Source organism: Meira miltonrushii (assembly GCF_003144205.1).
Source record: "Meira miltonrushii strain MCA 3882 unplaced genomic scaffold FA14scaffold_2, whole genome shotgun sequence".
NCBI lineage: Eukaryota > Fungi > Basidiomycota > Exobasidiomycetes > Exobasidiales > Brachybasidiaceae > Meira > Meira miltonrushii.
This window is the reverse complement of record NW_020289944.1, coordinates 2,675,302-2,692,396: the sequence shown is the minus strand read 5'-3', so window position 1 is coordinate 2,692,396 and position 17,095 is coordinate 2,675,302. Positions and strand designations below refer to the sequence as shown.

The 17,095-nt window shown below is 44.0% G+C and overlaps 7 protein-coding genes across 7 annotated transcripts; 4 read left to right on the top strand and 3 right to left on the bottom strand.

Moving 5' to 3' along the window:
- Window positions 1–56: 56 nt before the first annotated feature.
- FA14DRAFT_45333 (uncharacterized protein) lies at window positions 57–3,960 on the bottom strand. Its single transcript, XM_025502369.1, has one exon. It carries the CDS (start codon window positions 3,752–3,754, stop codon window positions 359–361), a length of 3,396 nt encoding a protein of 1,131 aa, XP_025355963.1. The 5' UTR covers window positions 3,755–3,960; the 3' UTR covers window positions 57–358.
- A 161-nt stretch (window positions 3,961–4,121) lies between these two features.
- FA14DRAFT_160711 (uncharacterized protein) lies at window positions 4,122–4,656 on the top strand. Its single transcript, XM_025498794.1, has 2 exons — window positions 4,122–4,414; window positions 4,490–4,656. Exons 1-2 carry the CDS (start codon window positions 4,160–4,162, stop codon window positions 4,562–4,564), a joined length of 330 nt encoding a protein of 109 aa, XP_025355962.1. The 5' UTR covers window positions 4,122–4,159; the 3' UTR covers window positions 4,565–4,656.
- A 730-nt stretch (window positions 4,657–5,386) lies between these two features.
- Window positions 5,387–7,357, top strand: FA14DRAFT_121459 (RNI-like protein; the record flags this gene model as incomplete). The annotated part of the gene is made up of 1 exon (XM_025496466.1): window positions 5,387–7,357. A coding segment is annotated over one exon (1,971 nt), but the record flags the coding sequence as incomplete, so codon positions are not given.
- A 1,108-nt stretch (window positions 7,358–8,465) lies between these two features.
- FA14DRAFT_172269 (uncharacterized protein) lies at window positions 8,466–9,811 on the bottom strand (the record flags this gene model as incomplete). The annotated part of the gene is made up of 2 exons (XM_025500395.1): window positions 8,602–9,811; window positions 8,466–8,513 (listed from the first exon to the last, which is right to left on the bottom strand). The coding sequence occupies exons 1-2, from the start codon at window positions 9,736–9,738 to the stop codon at window positions 8,466–8,468; spliced, it is 1,185 nt and encodes a 394-aa protein (XP_025355960.1). The 5' UTR covers window positions 9,739–9,811.
- A 205-nt stretch (window positions 9,812–10,016) lies between these two features.
- Window positions 10,017–10,484, top strand: FA14DRAFT_164430 (ribosomal protein L14; the record flags this gene model as incomplete). The annotated part of the gene is made up of 2 exons (XM_025499886.1): window positions 10,017–10,043; window positions 10,104–10,484. 2 exons carry the CDS (start codon window positions 10,017–10,019, stop codon window positions 10,482–10,484), a joined length of 408 nt encoding a protein of 135 aa, XP_025355959.1.
- Window positions 10,303–13,254, bottom strand: FA14DRAFT_160710 (Mis6-domain-containing protein). Its single transcript, XM_025498793.1, has one exon. It carries the CDS (start codon window positions 13,131–13,133, stop codon window positions 10,602–10,604), a length of 2,532 nt encoding a protein of 843 aa, XP_025355958.1. The 5' UTR covers window positions 13,134–13,254; the 3' UTR covers window positions 10,303–10,601.
- Window positions 13,255–13,449: 195 nt separating this feature from the next.
- Window positions 13,450–16,742, top strand: FA14DRAFT_160709 (alpha/beta-hydrolase). Its single transcript, XM_025498792.1, has one exon. It carries the CDS (start codon window positions 13,600–13,602, stop codon window positions 16,681–16,683), a length of 3,084 nt encoding a protein of 1,027 aa, XP_025355957.1. The 5' UTR covers window positions 13,450–13,599; the 3' UTR covers window positions 16,684–16,742.
- The last annotated feature ends 353 nt before the right edge of the window (window positions 16,743–17,095 follow it).

The following is a 17,095-nucleotide window of genomic DNA, read 5'->3' as shown; positions in this document are numbered from 1 at the left end:
TCAATCTCCTTAGGGATATTTTAAACTTTATTATGTACAAGAAATAATATTCCTATCAATGAGGAATGGTTTATCTAATTATACTTTCATAGAAACTCATCGCATTATCTCGCCGGGGCAATCATCTCGGGTGTATGATTTGCGCCTATACTTCGTTGGCTTTTCATGTTGGTCATGATGTTGTTGTCAGATCAAGCCCCTTGGATACGGTCTAGACTCTTTGTGTGCTTTAAAGGTCGCTTATATTAAAGTACTGATATAGAATACATGAAATTGCATAACAAAACAAAAAAGAACAATACAGTTGTACAAAACTTGTTCAATAGCGTAGCGCACTTAATCCTACACAAAAGATCGATCATCGATCCATATACAACATACGTTCAACAGTACGTTCCCATTCACTCCAATCCATTGCGAATGCATCATCCGTTCCTCCGTTCTGTCCGTTCGATCCTGGTTGCGGATCGGCATCTTGATGAGTTTGTGTTTGAAGTTGTCCAACATTAAGAGTACTTACACCGCCTATTTGACCATTCACATCGTTTTGCGTATTCATCGGGGGCGAAAATCCAAGTACACCGCTTCCCGTTGATGAAGGCGCATAAGTCTTCGCTGTAGTCGGACTTGAGACCATCTGATTCATCGGTCCAGTAGCAGAGTTCAAATGATTCGCATTCGCAAACGGTCGTTCAGCAAAAGTATCATCGGGCATACTATCAAATCGACCTTGATTTTCCGCATGTCCAAACACCTGTAAATCATGGAAATCAATTCCAAAAGATGAATGCGGCGCAGTAAAGGTTTGCATCGAAGGTATAGCACCGTTCATATTCAAGCCATTCGCAGTAGAATTCTCCAAACCTACTGCACCACCTCCATCAGATAAAAAGTCAATACCGGGAATGTGTAGCCCTTGCAATTCCGGTAAAATGGCTTGAATAGGTCTACCCATATCTGAGAATCGTATCGAGCTTGCAGGGGTATTCTGCTGTGGAAAGGATTGAATTGACTGTTGGGTTGATTGTTGAGGAGGATAAGATCTTGGTTGCGTGAATTTATTTGCACTACTTTGACCTGTACGATGTGCAGTTGAGCTCGAAGAGAAGGGTGAAGATCGATTGCTTGAGTTGCCGCTTTTACCCAGAGGGTATCCCTGTCCACCAAGCATCTTTCCATCACCTTCGGCCACTGCCAAGATGGGTACACCCAAAGCGGCTTTCTGAGCATTTTGTATAGAGGTTTTCGGCGTTCCACTCGATTCATTGCCGGGATGGCTATTGCTGCTCATGCTTGCTTCCGCATTGCGCATGCTTTGTGGTGTCTGAGCTCCAGATCTTGTCTTACCCTTCAACCTGTTCCTGCGTGTTTCCTCCATCTCTCGTAGTGTAGCAGCATACTTGCCTGCTTGTTCAGCAACATACCGTAGATTTTGGGCCCGAGCAACAGTGTCGAGCAACTCGATCGCTTTTTGCAGCGATGATTGCGCAGTACTCATATTCGTAGTTCTTTCCTTCGAAGATGAGATAGCACTTTCGATTGCGATGGCGATTGCTGCTTGGAATAGATTGAAAACGCATTGATGATATAGGATATAAGGTGGACCAGGATCCCGCATAATCACAGAATGTACCAACCAAATCAATCTTTGTGCTGAATCAATACAGATCTCTAGAGAACGCTGAGATTGACCTTCAGGAGCTCTCCAACGACCTGATTCATCTGCTTGTGGCCTGTGAATTTGAATGCTAGCCGAAAGATCCAACATTTGCAGCATGGCCGCTTGCAAGAAATGCGTTTCGGTGTCAAGGTCATTGTCTCCTGGGGTATAGAGTACTGGTACATCATATTTCCTCTTTGTTGGGTGATTGTCTTTCCCCAGACTGCGTGATCCTCCATGGTCGATGATCTTTTTCAGCTCTTTAGGTAACTCTTTCTTCCATTGCTCATGTGCTTCGGCCAAACGACCTTTATCTCCTGATCGCAGGTCTTCTTGTCCTTTGATTAGGATATCAGTCAGCTTGAATTTTGCGGAATGATAATCAAAGCTATTCTTTGTAACTGGTGTAACTCGGAAGTGGCTTCTTCTGCCTTCAACGATGTAAGGCTCCACCAGTCCGCCATATCTGTACAGATTTACAAGAGCATCGTAGTCGTCTGGAAACTTGGTATCGTAACTCGTCGGTAAGATCATCGAAGGTTGTATTACTCGCATAGAGAACATGATCTCAAACGTCGCAACGTTCCAAAATATGTTTCTACGTGCTTGCGACTCTTCTTTGCCCATCGAAGGCCAATGCCTTGTATCATGATTTAGAGAAGCAGCGTGTGCTAGTCGCATCGTTGTAGCAAAGCAACTTCCGCCGAATTGCAAGTGTAATTCAGTCATATGCCAAAGACCACGTAACAAGCTTGCACGAACAAGATCCAACGGAGCAGAAAAGGCGCTGGCCCAATTTGAAGGACAAGCAATCTGTAAGACATCAATGCATCTTTGTGCTGTTTCCAAAAGTTCCTTTTCTGATGAACATATACGTAAATGTTGTTGTTTTGGCGATTGGGCTCGTGAATTGTTGGATGTGCCATCGCGATCGAAATGCTTCTCGCTTCGTTTTTGATCCCGATTCTTTGCAGAAGGAACCAGAGTGCAATGAGTCGACATTCGTCTTGCCTGGATCGCCAATGCCAAAATTGTAAGCACGAGCGGGATAAGTGGTGGATCCGCGGGTAAAGTTTGAGGATTACTGTGCCACCAATTCAAGAAACTTTCAAATCTTGCTCGATTCAAATCGACCAACACAACATTGCACATCCACTCTATATGCCTGCGGTATGTGTCCAACAAAGGTCCAATTTCGGCTGACGTTGGTAGCTTGAGTGAGTCTACTGCAGCCAATGGTTGATACAACTGTGACGTGACTTCTGCTCCTGGTCCCATAGATGGCGTGCCGAACAAGATTGAGCCCACTGCTGCTGCTCTTGCATACCGTACCCTGACCTCAAACTCCAGTGATGGATCTCGTCCCGCTTGAGCAGTGGCGGCAATCAAATGAAGTCGTCGAACAGTTAGCGGAGATCGTGCAGGTAACATTGGTCGCATCGGTGCAGGCATTTGCGCAACGTTTGGTATTGCTTCTTCAGAAGGTGATCTCTTGACCCTTTTTGCGTCTTTTTCACCTTCATTGGCCAATACTTCTTGTACACCTTCAGCAGTGTCGACGTATGTACACATTCCGCCTCTAGAATTACCTGCTACACAATTGCTACAAACCGGACGTTTTCGATCGCATTTTTGTTTCCTTTCACGACATTGCAAGCAGCTAGTGATCTTGCGATTTCTCGTAATCTTTTGTGCAGACTTTGCCCTCTTGACTTTGCTCTGCGAATCGCTTGTCATTTCGTTCTCATGCACTGAAGAACTCATCGGACGATTAGAAGGAAATGGACCGGGATCTACCATAGGAGAGTGATCGGATTCGGCTCTGAAAGGACTATAGCGAGCTAAAGAGCTTGGACCTGGTTCGCCAATCGGAGCATTATCGTAGCCATAAGGATTCGGCGGTGGTACTGAAACGCTTTCTCCATTTGCATTTAAAGGAGGCACAGGCAAGGGATACCTTGTCGTTGAAGTTGAATAGGTATTTTGTGAGGGATACTGTTGACCTGCAAATGTTGGCTGATAAGCTTGATAAGGAGATGAATGATGATATCGATCGTTATGCGGATGATTTTGATGGTGATTATATGATGCCATTTTCTTTGAGCTTGCACGGGAGCAATGCTCACTTTTGGCGTCTTTTTCACCCGTCCAAGAATTCTTGTTGATGGTTAGGTGAAGCTATCTGTTACCAAGGCTGCATTTTGGTCAAGTAAATTGAATGAGAAATGTTGATGATGCAAAAATGTCTCCAAATGATGGTAGTGTGATTGAGTATTGAATGGCTGCATACATCCATGTCTTACGCACGAAAGGGACTTTTTATTTTGGACGTGCACTGTGGAGAGGCAAGATTTCAATCTACGCTCAGTGTACATCGGAGGCGCATTTTAACTCCCGAACCGCTTATTTTTTGCAAAAGCGGAGGCAAAGCACAAACAAATATTCTGCTGCACTTCATTACCACCAACTCTAAATGCTACCATAAAGGAGAATAAAGAAATGTCACGAATTGGAGCGAAGAAAAAGACTTCAAGTTCTTCAAGTGGGTCTAGTACAGGAAAGAGGAAATCAGTCACATCTACAAAATTAGCAGGAAGACCGACTCCAACAAAAGCTACAACGCAAAAACAATCCCAAGCAACAAAACGCAAGACTATAAATCGCAAGGGAAGAGATGAAGATGTTCGACAAAATATAGATGCAAAATGGCGGGATGGAAACCAGATAGAATCACAGAATAGACGGGGGAATAAAGTAAGTTTTAGGTCATGCTTCAGTCCACAAATTCGGGATGCTAATTCATTCGTATCCCTTGATTCTCTCACGCAGCCAACCAATAATAAAGCGTCGACACGATCAGATCTTGCTTCAACTATTGCCAACTTTGACAATCTTATGCAGTAGTAGACGTTTGAGTGCCTTTGCCATCTCATATCCTATTTGTACAATTAACAGACAGAATCGATTAATACATGCACAAATCAAATCGATAGCAGTTTTTTTATTTTATCTTAGGCTATAGTAGAGCCTATTCTAGTACAGATAAGCAGTATAAGAATGTATGCAGATGGGATACGCAAGCGGCGTAAAGCATTGCACACGCATACCAAACGCGTCTTACCGCACATAAATAATAATAAGCCTTGGGCTGAAACGTCACACAAAGCCTAGGGCTAAAGAGAGTCCGCGAACAGGCCTCTTTTTGTCTTGTAAACGTTACTGTTGTTCATTCTGCAATCAATTGTTGTTCACCAAACACTCACACAATCACATCTCTACAATCGAGGGAATTCTCTTTCCCTTACAATCACGGATTTCTGTTGGCCTTTCTTCGCTTCCATTGCTTTGCACGGCACATCACGTCATTCCGATTGTAGTGCCGAAAGGAGCGGGCAAAAGAATACGGCATCATAGTGTGACACACTGAAAACCCCCCTTTACGCCTTCATTTTTAAGGCTCGCTGTCAAAGCTTTTATTGTGCATCTGTTGCAATTCAATTCATCTGCAAGATCTCTATTCAACATCGATGTCATTAGACAATCGTATTATTGCAATTGCCTCTACAACCACTTTTGAAGAATAACAAATAACATTCATTACTACAAGTATTTGCCAAGCCAAGCGCATATACGCACAACATGGCATCCACTTCGACGGATATGCCCATTGTGAGAAGTGAAGACTTGGCGGACGAAGGTTTAGGACAAGCGGCAGCATCATCATCAATGTCAGTGGAAGTGCCAGAGCCAAGACCTTCATCATCTTTTCGACCTTCGCCTTCGCCCAGCATAACGTCACAATCTGACGATCCAGATCGTGAAGAAGATGATGAAGTAGACGATGACGAAGACGATGAGGATTATACAGATGTTGGACCGTCATTCAAGGATCGAAGGAATACACTCAAAGCTCGTGGCTCAGCAGCATTGGTGCCAAAGGTAAACACAAGTGAGAGTTGGAGCGTGACACCAGCAACTGCGCGAAATGCTTCCGCTGCCACGCTACCACACGAAATTTTACTGCATATATTCAAGTATGTCTCGATCAATCCGCCCGATCTACGCAGAAGTTTGACTGTATGCAAAGCTTGGTGTCTATGCGGAGTAGAATTACTGTGGCATCGGCCATCATTTCATCGAATTTCGAGCTTATTCAAGCTCATTCACAACATTCGAAAACCTGATCAAACATTCCCGTATGCCACTTTCATTCGTCGTCTCAATCTGTCACTTTTGGGACAAGATTTGGAGGATTCACTCTTCAGTCGTATGGACGTTTGCACACGATTGGAGAGATTGACATTAACACAATGCAATGGCATATCAGATGACACACTTTCCGGCGTTTTACAGCATACCAAGCATCTTGTCGCTGCAGATTTTACGGATGTGGAGAATTTGACAGACAAGACTGTATTCACGATTGCTGCAAATTGTCCAAGATTACAAGGTATAAATCTTTCAGGATGCAAAAAGGTGACTTCTGCAAGTATCGCAGCTTTGGCCAAAAATTGCAAACTCTTGCGTCGAGTCAAATTGTGTGGATGTGATTTGGTCGGTGATGAGGCCTTGGCTGCTTTGGCTGAGCATTGTCCAGTACTTTTGGAAGTTGATTTGATCAACTGTCCTCTGATCAGCGATGCTTCTGTGCGAAAGATTTGGCAATTCTCTTTCCATATGCGCGAGTTACGTTTGGCACAATGTGGAAAGTTGACAGATTTGGCATTTCCTGCTCCTCCAAGTACGCTACAAAGTAGTGCTGACCCTCACATGCACACACCAATTGCACATGGACAAATTTCGATCATCAATCAAGGTTTGAGTCGGGGAAGCGATTCAGCTCCCACAAGCCGCGGTGCATCGCCTATGGGAACGATGAATGCGCCGCAATCTAGACCGTTGAATCTATCGTCATCTCACGACACACTTCCTCGGGTCGATATACCAATGCACACTCACTTGCGTGCCTCACGTATGTTTGATCATTTGCGCATCTTGGATTTGACCAATTGCAATACAATTTCTGACGCATCAATCGAAGGTATTGTTTCCAACGTACCGCGAATCAGAAATTTGATCTTGGCGAAATGCACTCGTTTGACAAACGAGAGTGCTTATAGCATCGCAAGATTGGGCAAAAATTTGCATTACCTGCACCTTGGACATGTCAGTAATCTGACCGATCGTGCTGTTTGCCATTTAGCACGCTCGTGTACACGATTGCGATATATCGATTTGGCCTGCTGTCCTCAATTGACAGATTTAAGTGTACTGGAGCTGGCAGCCAATTTGCCTAAACTACGTCGAATCGGTCTGGTGAGGGTAGCCAATTTGACTGATCAAGCCATTTATGGATTGGTGGAACGTCATACCAGCTTAGAACGTATACATCTTTCCTATTGTGAGAACATCTCCGTACCGGCAATCTTCTGGCTCTTGGAAAGACTTCCTCGATTGACACATTTGAGCTTGACGGGAGTCAATGCATTCCGCAAACCAGAACTTCAATTAATGTGTCGGGAGCCGCCGAGAGAGTTCAATGCACATCAAAGAAATGCTTTTTGTGTGTATAGCGGAAAAGGTGTCAACGAATTGAGAAAATTCTTACAAGGGGTCTATGCCGATCAAACAAAAGCTGCACTGTTTGGTGATCTAAGTCCAGAAGTACACAATGCTTTGGCAAGGCTATCCGAAAGTCGCGAAAGAAGGGCTGCCAGACAGCAGCAGCAACAGCAACAAGAACAACGTTCACAAATGCCAGTACAGATGGATGGAATCGAACCCACTCAGACACAGCGAATGCCTGTGCAATTCACGTCTCGACATCATGGAATCAATTTAGATCAAGCAATGGCTGCACAACAGATGCATTCGTCTAATATGGTCACGGCAAGATCAGATGCACTCCCGTACACCAATCACTCCCCTGCTGCTCTTGGTGATGCTGATGAGAGACAATTGCCGCCGCCCTTTGATCCCTTTGGATCTTCTCAACACGGCACAGCTATGATGGCCAATGCTCATCCTCTGGCAGAATTCACTCGAAGCCATGATGACGGGTATGAGCGTATGGATGAAGATGGGAAGGAGTCAAGTACAGCAGCCCATCCAAGTCTGGCGCAAAGTAGTGGGAGCGTGGTACAGCCAGAAGTGGGTCTGTTGCCGAACGCTCACAACATTGCTGACGAGCAAGCACCTACAAACGGCTCTTACCCAGGTCAAGGTCAAACATTGGGAAGCAGACCGGCTTCACATTTTGGAAGTCGATTTGCTGCCACATCCTTACCAAGCAATGTTAATACACAAAGTACACCCGGACAGAGAACGCAAGCTTTAGCAGCATTGGCTACACCTCCTTTGCCGACCCTGCAAAGCGGAAACTTGAACGCAAATTATGATTCTTCCGTTGGATCTGTTGATCACCCTTTTGCGCCTGGTCATTTTGATCCGGGACAAATGACGCCAATCGCTACCATTAATCCATTTGAGAGATATTCTGCATCATCACATTCTACTCACCAACCAAATTCTCATCAACAACATAATCCTAATCAAGAGCACTGAAGTATCGTTTAGTCAATTTCTTTCTTCCTCCCTGTTGTCAGCATTATCATAATCCTCAGCAATCATACCAATCGTCTTTCCTATTTTGGAGAAGCAAATTCTCATGTATTTTGTCTAGATATCGTTCAATTTTTTTCCCTTAACTTTTCTCTAGTCCTTATTTGTCAATCTATTATATTGCACCATTCTATCGTATGAAGTCTATAAATTGTGCCGTCTATGTGAGATTTGTTGGCTGTGTCTATGAGATAAGCTCTAAGGAAAGAAGAAGGGCCAGCTTTTGCTGGATCTATAAAAGTTCGTAATTTAGGCGGTCCGAAATCCTCTTGAGATTCGAGGATGAAATCTTGTTGGCTTGTGATGCAAAGCGACAATACTGCTTTCTCTTGATCTAGATCATCCATGTTCGCACGGGGAAAGAAGCGATACAGAGTCTCTGTTTCTTTCTGAAGATTAGCACGCAAAGGTGTCAAGACAAACATCTTTCCGGGCAAAGATGGTCGAGAAAGCGAGCTTCTTTTTCTGATGGCGTACTCTTTGGTCAATAAGCGATTTGCAACAGCATGAATAAGCGCAGCATGCTGAGGCTCATATATACAATCTGCACATAGCAAGCAATCATAGGCGCTTAAGAGGTCCTTATTGTTTTCCAGCATAGAATTAGTGAGAGCTTCTGACCAATCCAGTGGGAACACTTTTGCATGTAGAGAGCCTCCTTCCGCCTTGTCACCAAGTCCATTCAAGCGAGCATTGATCTTGAGATTGCTCAAGACGTTCTCATTGAAGTCTGTGAGATGCATGCTCCCTGCCCTCCCAAGGATCTGTAACATCTTTGCCATCGTGAGACCTGTCAATCCAGTACCTGCACCAAGTTCCAAGACATTGAGCTGATTGAGTGGATCATCCTTGATTAGCTTCAATAGATGATCCGCAAGCAAGGGTGCCGCACTCCACGTCCTTCCTCCCAGAGAATCTTCCACTATGGCGGCTTCTTTGATAGTTACAGAGATGGGATCGCCTTGTATCTTCGAATCAGCCCGAGGAAAATGATAAATCTTTCGAATTCCACCTGAAGCCGATTGACCGGACAGAACAGCGACCAATCGACTTGATTCAGACAATATACTATCGATCGAATTATCATCTGCATCACAGTCATCCTCCAACCAGCCAAGACAATTGACATTTAGAAGCCATCGATGGGTGAACTGCGTTTCGAACTGATCTGCAACCTCTTCTACTTCCTCGCATGTAGGGTATGCCTTTGTTGCTTTCTGGCTCGGATGGCGAACATCAACTAGGATATGCTCCGATTGCCCTTTTGCAACTCCTAGAGAGGATGCGATACGATGCAGACTAGCTGAAATGCCTGCTGGAGATACCGAGCCGCCAGACCTTTTAGCAAGAGTTGGCAAATCCCTTGAAGGGACAAAAGGTGTCACTTGCTCACACTCCGTACCATTCTTCGATGCCCCTTCACTTTCCGCCTCCGAATTATCTAACGTAACCGTCATGGAGACTTGATAGGAACACTCATAGTCGTCGCATGCTCACTTTGGAGGATGAGGTGAACGGTCAAGACTATGGGCTGGAACTTTAAACTTAATACTGCAAGCCACGTTTGCTTAACTTTAAATTTCTTAAAAAGGTGGTGCGAGAGGAATTCCCGCGTGGGACACACGTGACTTATCCTCCATTTTTCCATTTTGACAACTTTTACCTTCGAGCTAAGAAGAAGGTACACTAACCTGATCACCATCTTCACCTTTGCAAATACATAAGCGAACCAAGCATGTTGGGGCTCAAAGCGACCATGACGGTGAGTATATAGACCACATAAGAGAGCTTTGGGAAAAGTGCTGACTCGATTATGAAACAGGTCATCGATAATTCGGGCGCCTTGGTTGCAGAATGTGTAAACGTTTTACGAACACCATCCTCAAAAGGATTGGCAAGGATAGGAGATGAAATTGTGATTGTAGTGAAAAAAGCAAGACCTATTCCACACGATGCACCATCTTCAGCCACAACACAAAGAGTTCGTCGTGGTGATGTTCGACATGCAGTAGTGGTAAGGACGGCAAAGGAAACGACACGAAAACTCGCAGATGGAAGAACGGTTCGATTTGATGATAACGCTTGTGTTTTACTGAACAATCGTAAAGAACCTCTAGGAACACGTATCAATGGAGTTGTTGGAGCGGAACTAAGGACCAAGGGATGGAGTAAGATCCTAGCTTTGGCTTCTAAGGTCGTCTAAAGGAGGACATGCACCACTTGTATTTGTACTGATCACGATAATCAATTCACCAAAATTCGGTTATTACAAGGGACTGATAATACAGGTAGAAGTACAGGATAAAGAAAAAGTGCATAATTAGCCCAAAATGGTGCTTTGATCGATTTCTTGTCCTCGAATGAAACGGGTGATCGTAGCATTGAGTAAATCACTAATCCCATTGGCTCCGTAACGGAATAGCCAATTCAAGAAGCTGTCCCTGAAGTCACGATGATGGATATTGACGAAATGTTTCTTACGTGCTTCTTTGAGTTTGGCAGGCGTCAAAGGACCATGTAGAATGGGTATATTGCTTCCACGTTTACGTGCTAGATCATTTGCATATGCTTCCATCAGAATACCCAAGGTTGCACTGTGACTTGGACTACCGATCCTTTGAAGTTCATCACCTCGTATTGCACAGCGAGAAGTGAGACCAACGAAGAATTCGTTCGGTAAGCCGATATCGGCATTGCCCGATTCAACAGATGCGAAACCATTATTTCTCCATACCAGATCGATCAACAGGATGACGCAGTCATTGATTTGATCGCTACATTCTTCCGCAAAGAAGTTACTTCGACGATCTTGCAGTACGACGGGTATCCTAGATCCGTCTGGATTGATCGTTTCACTCGTTCTGCCATTCTCCTTGGCCACCAGATAATCTTCGTGCATCCGACGAACACTGTGAACCAAGCCTAGTTGACGAGATAATGTCATCACACCACCATGTTGAGAGAATCCGGGTGAGTACAAGGCAAAGGTGGGCGGTAACAGAAGATCGTGCATTCCGATCAGTGATACGTCAAAGATGGCCTCGTGTAAAGATAATGATGCATGAAGCAAGGAGATTGAATGAATATGCTTGCAGAGTAATTGGTTCGAAAGAGTAACAGCTTGCGAGATTGTCATTGCGATCGTGTCCACCATATCATCTCCCGCTACTAACCGGACCGATCCCCAGTAAGCATGACCTTTTTCTTCGATCATGCGTAATATTGATTGCCAATCCTGATTTGCCCAATGTCGAATCAAATTGGCAAAACATCTGAGCACCAGAATGGCTTCTTCGGCTTTGCAATCTTTGGCTATTTTGGAAAGTGGTTGTATCAAACCCGCTTGAAATGCTTCTCGTCGTCTTGGTATGCTTCTCTCAACCAATTTCAACAGTGATCGCTTTTCCCGTTTGGAGTAATTATTCCATGCATCAAAATGAAGCATACGACATACCCGACTTTGCATTCGATCATCAAAACAGCCCACAAAGCGTACAAAGCTTTCCAATCCATCCAACAGAGTAGCACTTGCTGCATGTGCATGATCCGCACGAACCAAAGGAAGCGAACCTTGAATGTACAGCAAAGGCAAGCTCATTTGATCGCTTATCGTTCCTAATGTCCATTCATACATTCTTGCAAAATCTTTCATCATCGATTGACCACTTTGTTTGCATAAAACAGCCAACATGGTCATCCTGTGACCTAAGGCACTAGAAATTTGATCGGGCATGCGTACTCTATCGAACCGATAACCAAGTTCCCGAAAAGATGACATTTCTGAAACTGCAATTGTCCTTTCATCGCTCATCAGAAGGAGCGGAGGCGGAGCAATATTTTCCAAAAGACCGGATCCCATCCTTGCTCGAGGTTCTTGACCCTGACCAGCACTGCCTAAAGACGGACCTTTTCCATGCGTATTTGATGCATTCCATATCTTGTAAACACTCATAAGCCATGGCAAACCCGGGTATTTCAGTCCATGTACGTCTCCCTTTGAAGATCGAACATACATTTGTCGCTCACTTGTAGATTCAGCAAATAGCATATCAGGATAATAAGCAGCATACGTATTGATCAAAGCGTTCAATGAGATATCCGTAGGATCCCTATTACGCAATGCTAATGCTCGTGCGATTCGATAATAACGAACATGCTTGCGTCTTGTGAGCAAGCATAAAAGGTGGCATAATGTCGGTCGTAGAGTTTCGTATTCCAAGTAATGAAAAAGAACACCATAACATTTCTCAAGAATTTTTAGTGCTTTCACGTTGAAGAAGCTCTTTGGCAGATTTGCAATTCGAAGTTCACCTTGCTTTTGTGCGTGCATGGTAATTGAAGGGGGAGCGTATAAATTGAGCAGCAGTTGAAGAGCATCACCTTGAGTGCGGACTGGTAACACTTTTTTTATCTTTGAAGACACGTTTTCATCATCATTTGCCATCGAATCATCATCATCCTCCAAAGTATCTAGCCCAGTATTTGTGTTTCCGCCCAAGGCATCCAAGATTGCATATATTAGAGATGGACCAAACAGTGTCTGTGGCGCGGGACGAACAGAATTGAACAGCTTACCGATCCGTATCAGGTATAAATTGTTCTTATTCTTTGCAAATTGAATCGCTAACTTTACCACACGAAGTGCCTGTGATGAAGTAAAGCCATAATGTAGACTATAATTGTTTAGTGCTTCGACGTTTTCGAGTTTTAATTCTGCTGATCGTTCTAGAGAGACTTGAAATGCTCTTATAGTCTCTTCAAACGGTTGAATGGTTTGACTGTTATCTGTCATATTACTGTCATTATCGTCATCCTTGTTGCGCTGCTTTCGACCAAGCTGATGGACCGACATGCCGAATGACAAGCTTTTCTCCGATTCTATCTTTGCCCGATAAGCCTTCTGGATCTATTGGTTTGCTGCATTTCAAGTTTACTTTGGGGGATGGTGTTGGTTGATTTCATCTTTTTTCTAGAGGAGAACACTTTTGAATATATATTAAAACACGGTTTTGCTATTTACGCGTTTTTACCAAAAGAAGCGGAGATTAAGGGGCCAGAAGTATGTACAGGGCGTGTGTGGAATAACTCCACTTCCAGCAAATTTAGAGCGGGTATCTTGCCCGAGCGGAGACTTGCTTTTGTTTTATATTTCATAGTCTTGCTCCTTAATTATGATCGTGCGTCATTAAAGATGCATACATTCATGTGGGTAATGCCTTCATCTTGATAGGTCAAAGTTGATTCTTACCTTCAAGAACATCATCCTATACGACCATCTTTCAGGAAATAAATCACAACCTTCCCGCTTGCATATAATCATGACCATTTCACTAACGGCTGTGGCCGCATCCACCACACCAACAGTGATCAAAACATTCTTTAAGCATTACAAAACACAATGGACAAAAGAAAAGCAAGATAGATGGACAGAAGCAACGGACGAATTAATGTTTGATGAAGCATTTCATATCGTAAAACAATTTATCAATATTGCAACAACTGATACCGTAGAATCTCTTCAACGTTTCACAAACACTCATGTTCCAGCACAGCCTGGTACAACTTCTTTACGGCTTTTAATTCCGATCGATAGTTGTGATGAATCGGCCAAGCTGCTAATCAAATACTTCGGAGATGATGATCTACGACACCTTGTCGGAGGAAGATTATGGTGGCAGGTGAGAGGATTACGAGGTGTACAGGCAGAATGGATCGCTATGAAACAAGATTGGAATCGAGCAACTTTGGTGGAGAAGCGAATGGGTACAAAAGAGAGTGAAAAAGAACTACGCAAGAAAGCAAAACAAGCTCGTCTAAATAAGCGACATGAACGCAAACATAGCTTTGGTAAACCGATCCGAAAAAGTTTGGATAAACGCAGAAGCAACAAAAGTATACCAAAAGCAGAACAAAATGGAAAAGCAAAAGATGAAGAGAAAGACAAGGATAATGAACAGAAGGAAGACGATCCAGACACATTGGATGAAGGTATCAATGAGCCAATAGAGAGCTTCGAAGAGCTTGATAGGCTGAAACGAGTCATGTATTACATACACGGGGGCGGTTATTATTTCGGCAGTCTTTCCACTCACAGATTGATGATAACAAGATTCGCAAGAAAGTTTGGAGGTCGTGCTTTCGCTGTGAATTATCGTAAAGCTCCTCAATACCCATGGCCATGCGCTGTTCAGGATGTTTTGGCAGGATATCTTTATCTCATTAGACCACCTCCTGAAGCACGTCATAAGGCTATCGATCCAAGTCAAATTGTCGTGGCAGGTGATAGTGCAGGAGGAGGATTGTGTTTGGCATTATTGGGTATTTTGCGCGATTTGGATCTTCCAATGCCTGCTGGCGGTGTCTTGCTCAGCCCATGGTGTGATATGACACACTCATTCCCATCTATTTTGCAAAACACAGCCACGGATATCATTCCAACCTACGGTTTCATACATAAGCCAAGCACACTTTGGCCTTTACCTGATGATCCGTTACCAGCTGATGCTGAAGATGCAGACCGACAGAGCATACACAATTCCCAATCTGAACATGCAACACCCAAGAAACGGAACAACAAAGATAAGCTTCAGGGTAATGAGGTGGCTTCTTTGGCCGAGTATGGAAACGACAACGGGGAAGATGCACCGCCCTCCCTTTCACATCTGAAACAGAAGGAATTTTCAGTGATGATGCAAGACAATAAAGGCGAAGAAGTGCCGCTCAAAGTTACCCGACAGATTCAACTCTATGCAACCAACTCTCAATTGTTCCATCCGCTTTGCTCGCCAATCCTTCAAGGTAGTTTGGGAGGCTTACCACCACTATACATCTTGGCAGGCGATAGCGAAGTTTTGCGTGATGAGATTATCTATCTTGCCCACCGTGCTGCTCATCCTGAAGCGTATCCATTACGAAAAGATCTTTTGAATGCCAACAAACGAGCACAACAATCAGCAGAGAGATTCAATCATAAACCAACAAAAGTACATCTTCAGGTTTACGATGGTCAACCTCACGTTTTGACTTTGTTCTCCTTCACAACGTCTGCTCGGTATGCATATCGTGCGATTGCAAGTTTTGTCAAGCACGTCACCGGTGCGCCAACCAATGTGATCAACCCATTCCCAAACTTGTCCGAAGCTCCTAGTGGAAGAAGTGATGTGCCGAGCATACCTCCAGTTCATGAGACTACAGTTGGAGAGCCAGAATCGATTGATTCAACATACGAAAGTAAGAAATTGGCAAAGCTTGATACGAATCTGGATTCTTCCCAAGAGAATGGAGATGCAATTGCTGATTCTCCTGCTCCAATCTCAGGATCCTCCAAAGAAAAGGATAACTCGCTAACTCCTCCTACCAATTCTACGGCGGGAAGTGAGTCAAATGGAAATCAAGCGACTCCTTTGAGCTCCATCACACCAACGAAATCCAAAGAAGGATCCGAAAAGATGATCGCGATTGATGCACCTACCGATAAACGTACACAACGTGAAAGGAGGAGAAGGAATGTAACACTCGGCGCGGAGAATGCATATGACGGTCAAGTACCTTTACGTAGACCAACGTTTGTGCAAGAGATGATTCGAGAAAGGGTTGATATTCGAGGAAAGATTCGACCTTTAGAAGAAGCAGAATTATTACAAGCTTTGCAAATGCAACAAGATGAGATTGGAGTGGTGAAAGAAGGAGCCGTTAAGCGATACTTGACCGGACAGACCAAGTGGGATGATAAATTCAAAAAAGAAGCAAAACGAGTCGCAAAGAGAAGAGCAAAGAATGAAGAACGTGTCAAGATGATGTTAGAACAAGCAGCCAAAGAAGGATTGTTGAATGAACTACCTCAGAGTGCTTCTGCTGAGCATCATGAAGTCGCAGAAGGAGATGACGATCAGACTGATGGTTGGGCAGATCTGGTTCGTCTTGGACCTTTGGCTTTAAAAGGAGAAACACCACCCCCGAGCGCAATTGCAGGTCGTCGTGATACGGGTGAATCTGTTGAACTTTTACGACAAGCATTACATATGCGTGCCGATCGTTTCAAAGCCAGTATTGACACAAAAGCAAAAGCAAGTTTGGGAAGTACAAGTGTTGGAACACGAGATCGTAGTAGAGTACAATATAGAACTCATACAGGAGCTCATTGGAAGCAAAGTGCAGCTGAAAGACAGGTAGAAGGAAAAGCCAGATATGGATTGAGCGCATGGTCAGGAGCGATGTCATTCTTTGGCCGAAAGAAACAAGAAGATGCTGCAAAGCGTAAGAGAGCTAACGCTGCTCAAAAAGGCGAAGCCGTGACAAGGAATGAAAGTGAAGGGGCAGATAATGAATCATGGGTGGATTCAAATACGGCCGAAGAACCGGCAAGTGGAGCAACCACCTCTGCTAATACACTAAATACTTAATACAAAGATTGCAATGGACTTTAGAATAGCGTACATTTAATGATATATATATACCCTCATCAGCTTGAAATGATTGTTTTGTCGTGAGAAGTGTAAGAGTTAGTAACAGCTTAACGCTGTACAAAGGGAGGTTTGAGTTCCGCTTTTGCGAGATTGATAGCGCGACTTGCCTTGCTTATGTACTTTACTCGCGAAGGGGGGGGGAGAGAGAGAAAAGACACCGCTGGACTGGGGTGCGTGTGTAAGGCTTGCTTGCATGCAACTTGCACAAGGGGAGGCCAGTTAAGGCGTGGCGCCAGTGCAAACAAAGTATTATGCGGACAAAGATCTAAATAACACTTTCGATTGTATATCACATTACTGCTGCCTGCATCATCCCTAAACACACTCCACCAAACATACATTCTTCCTA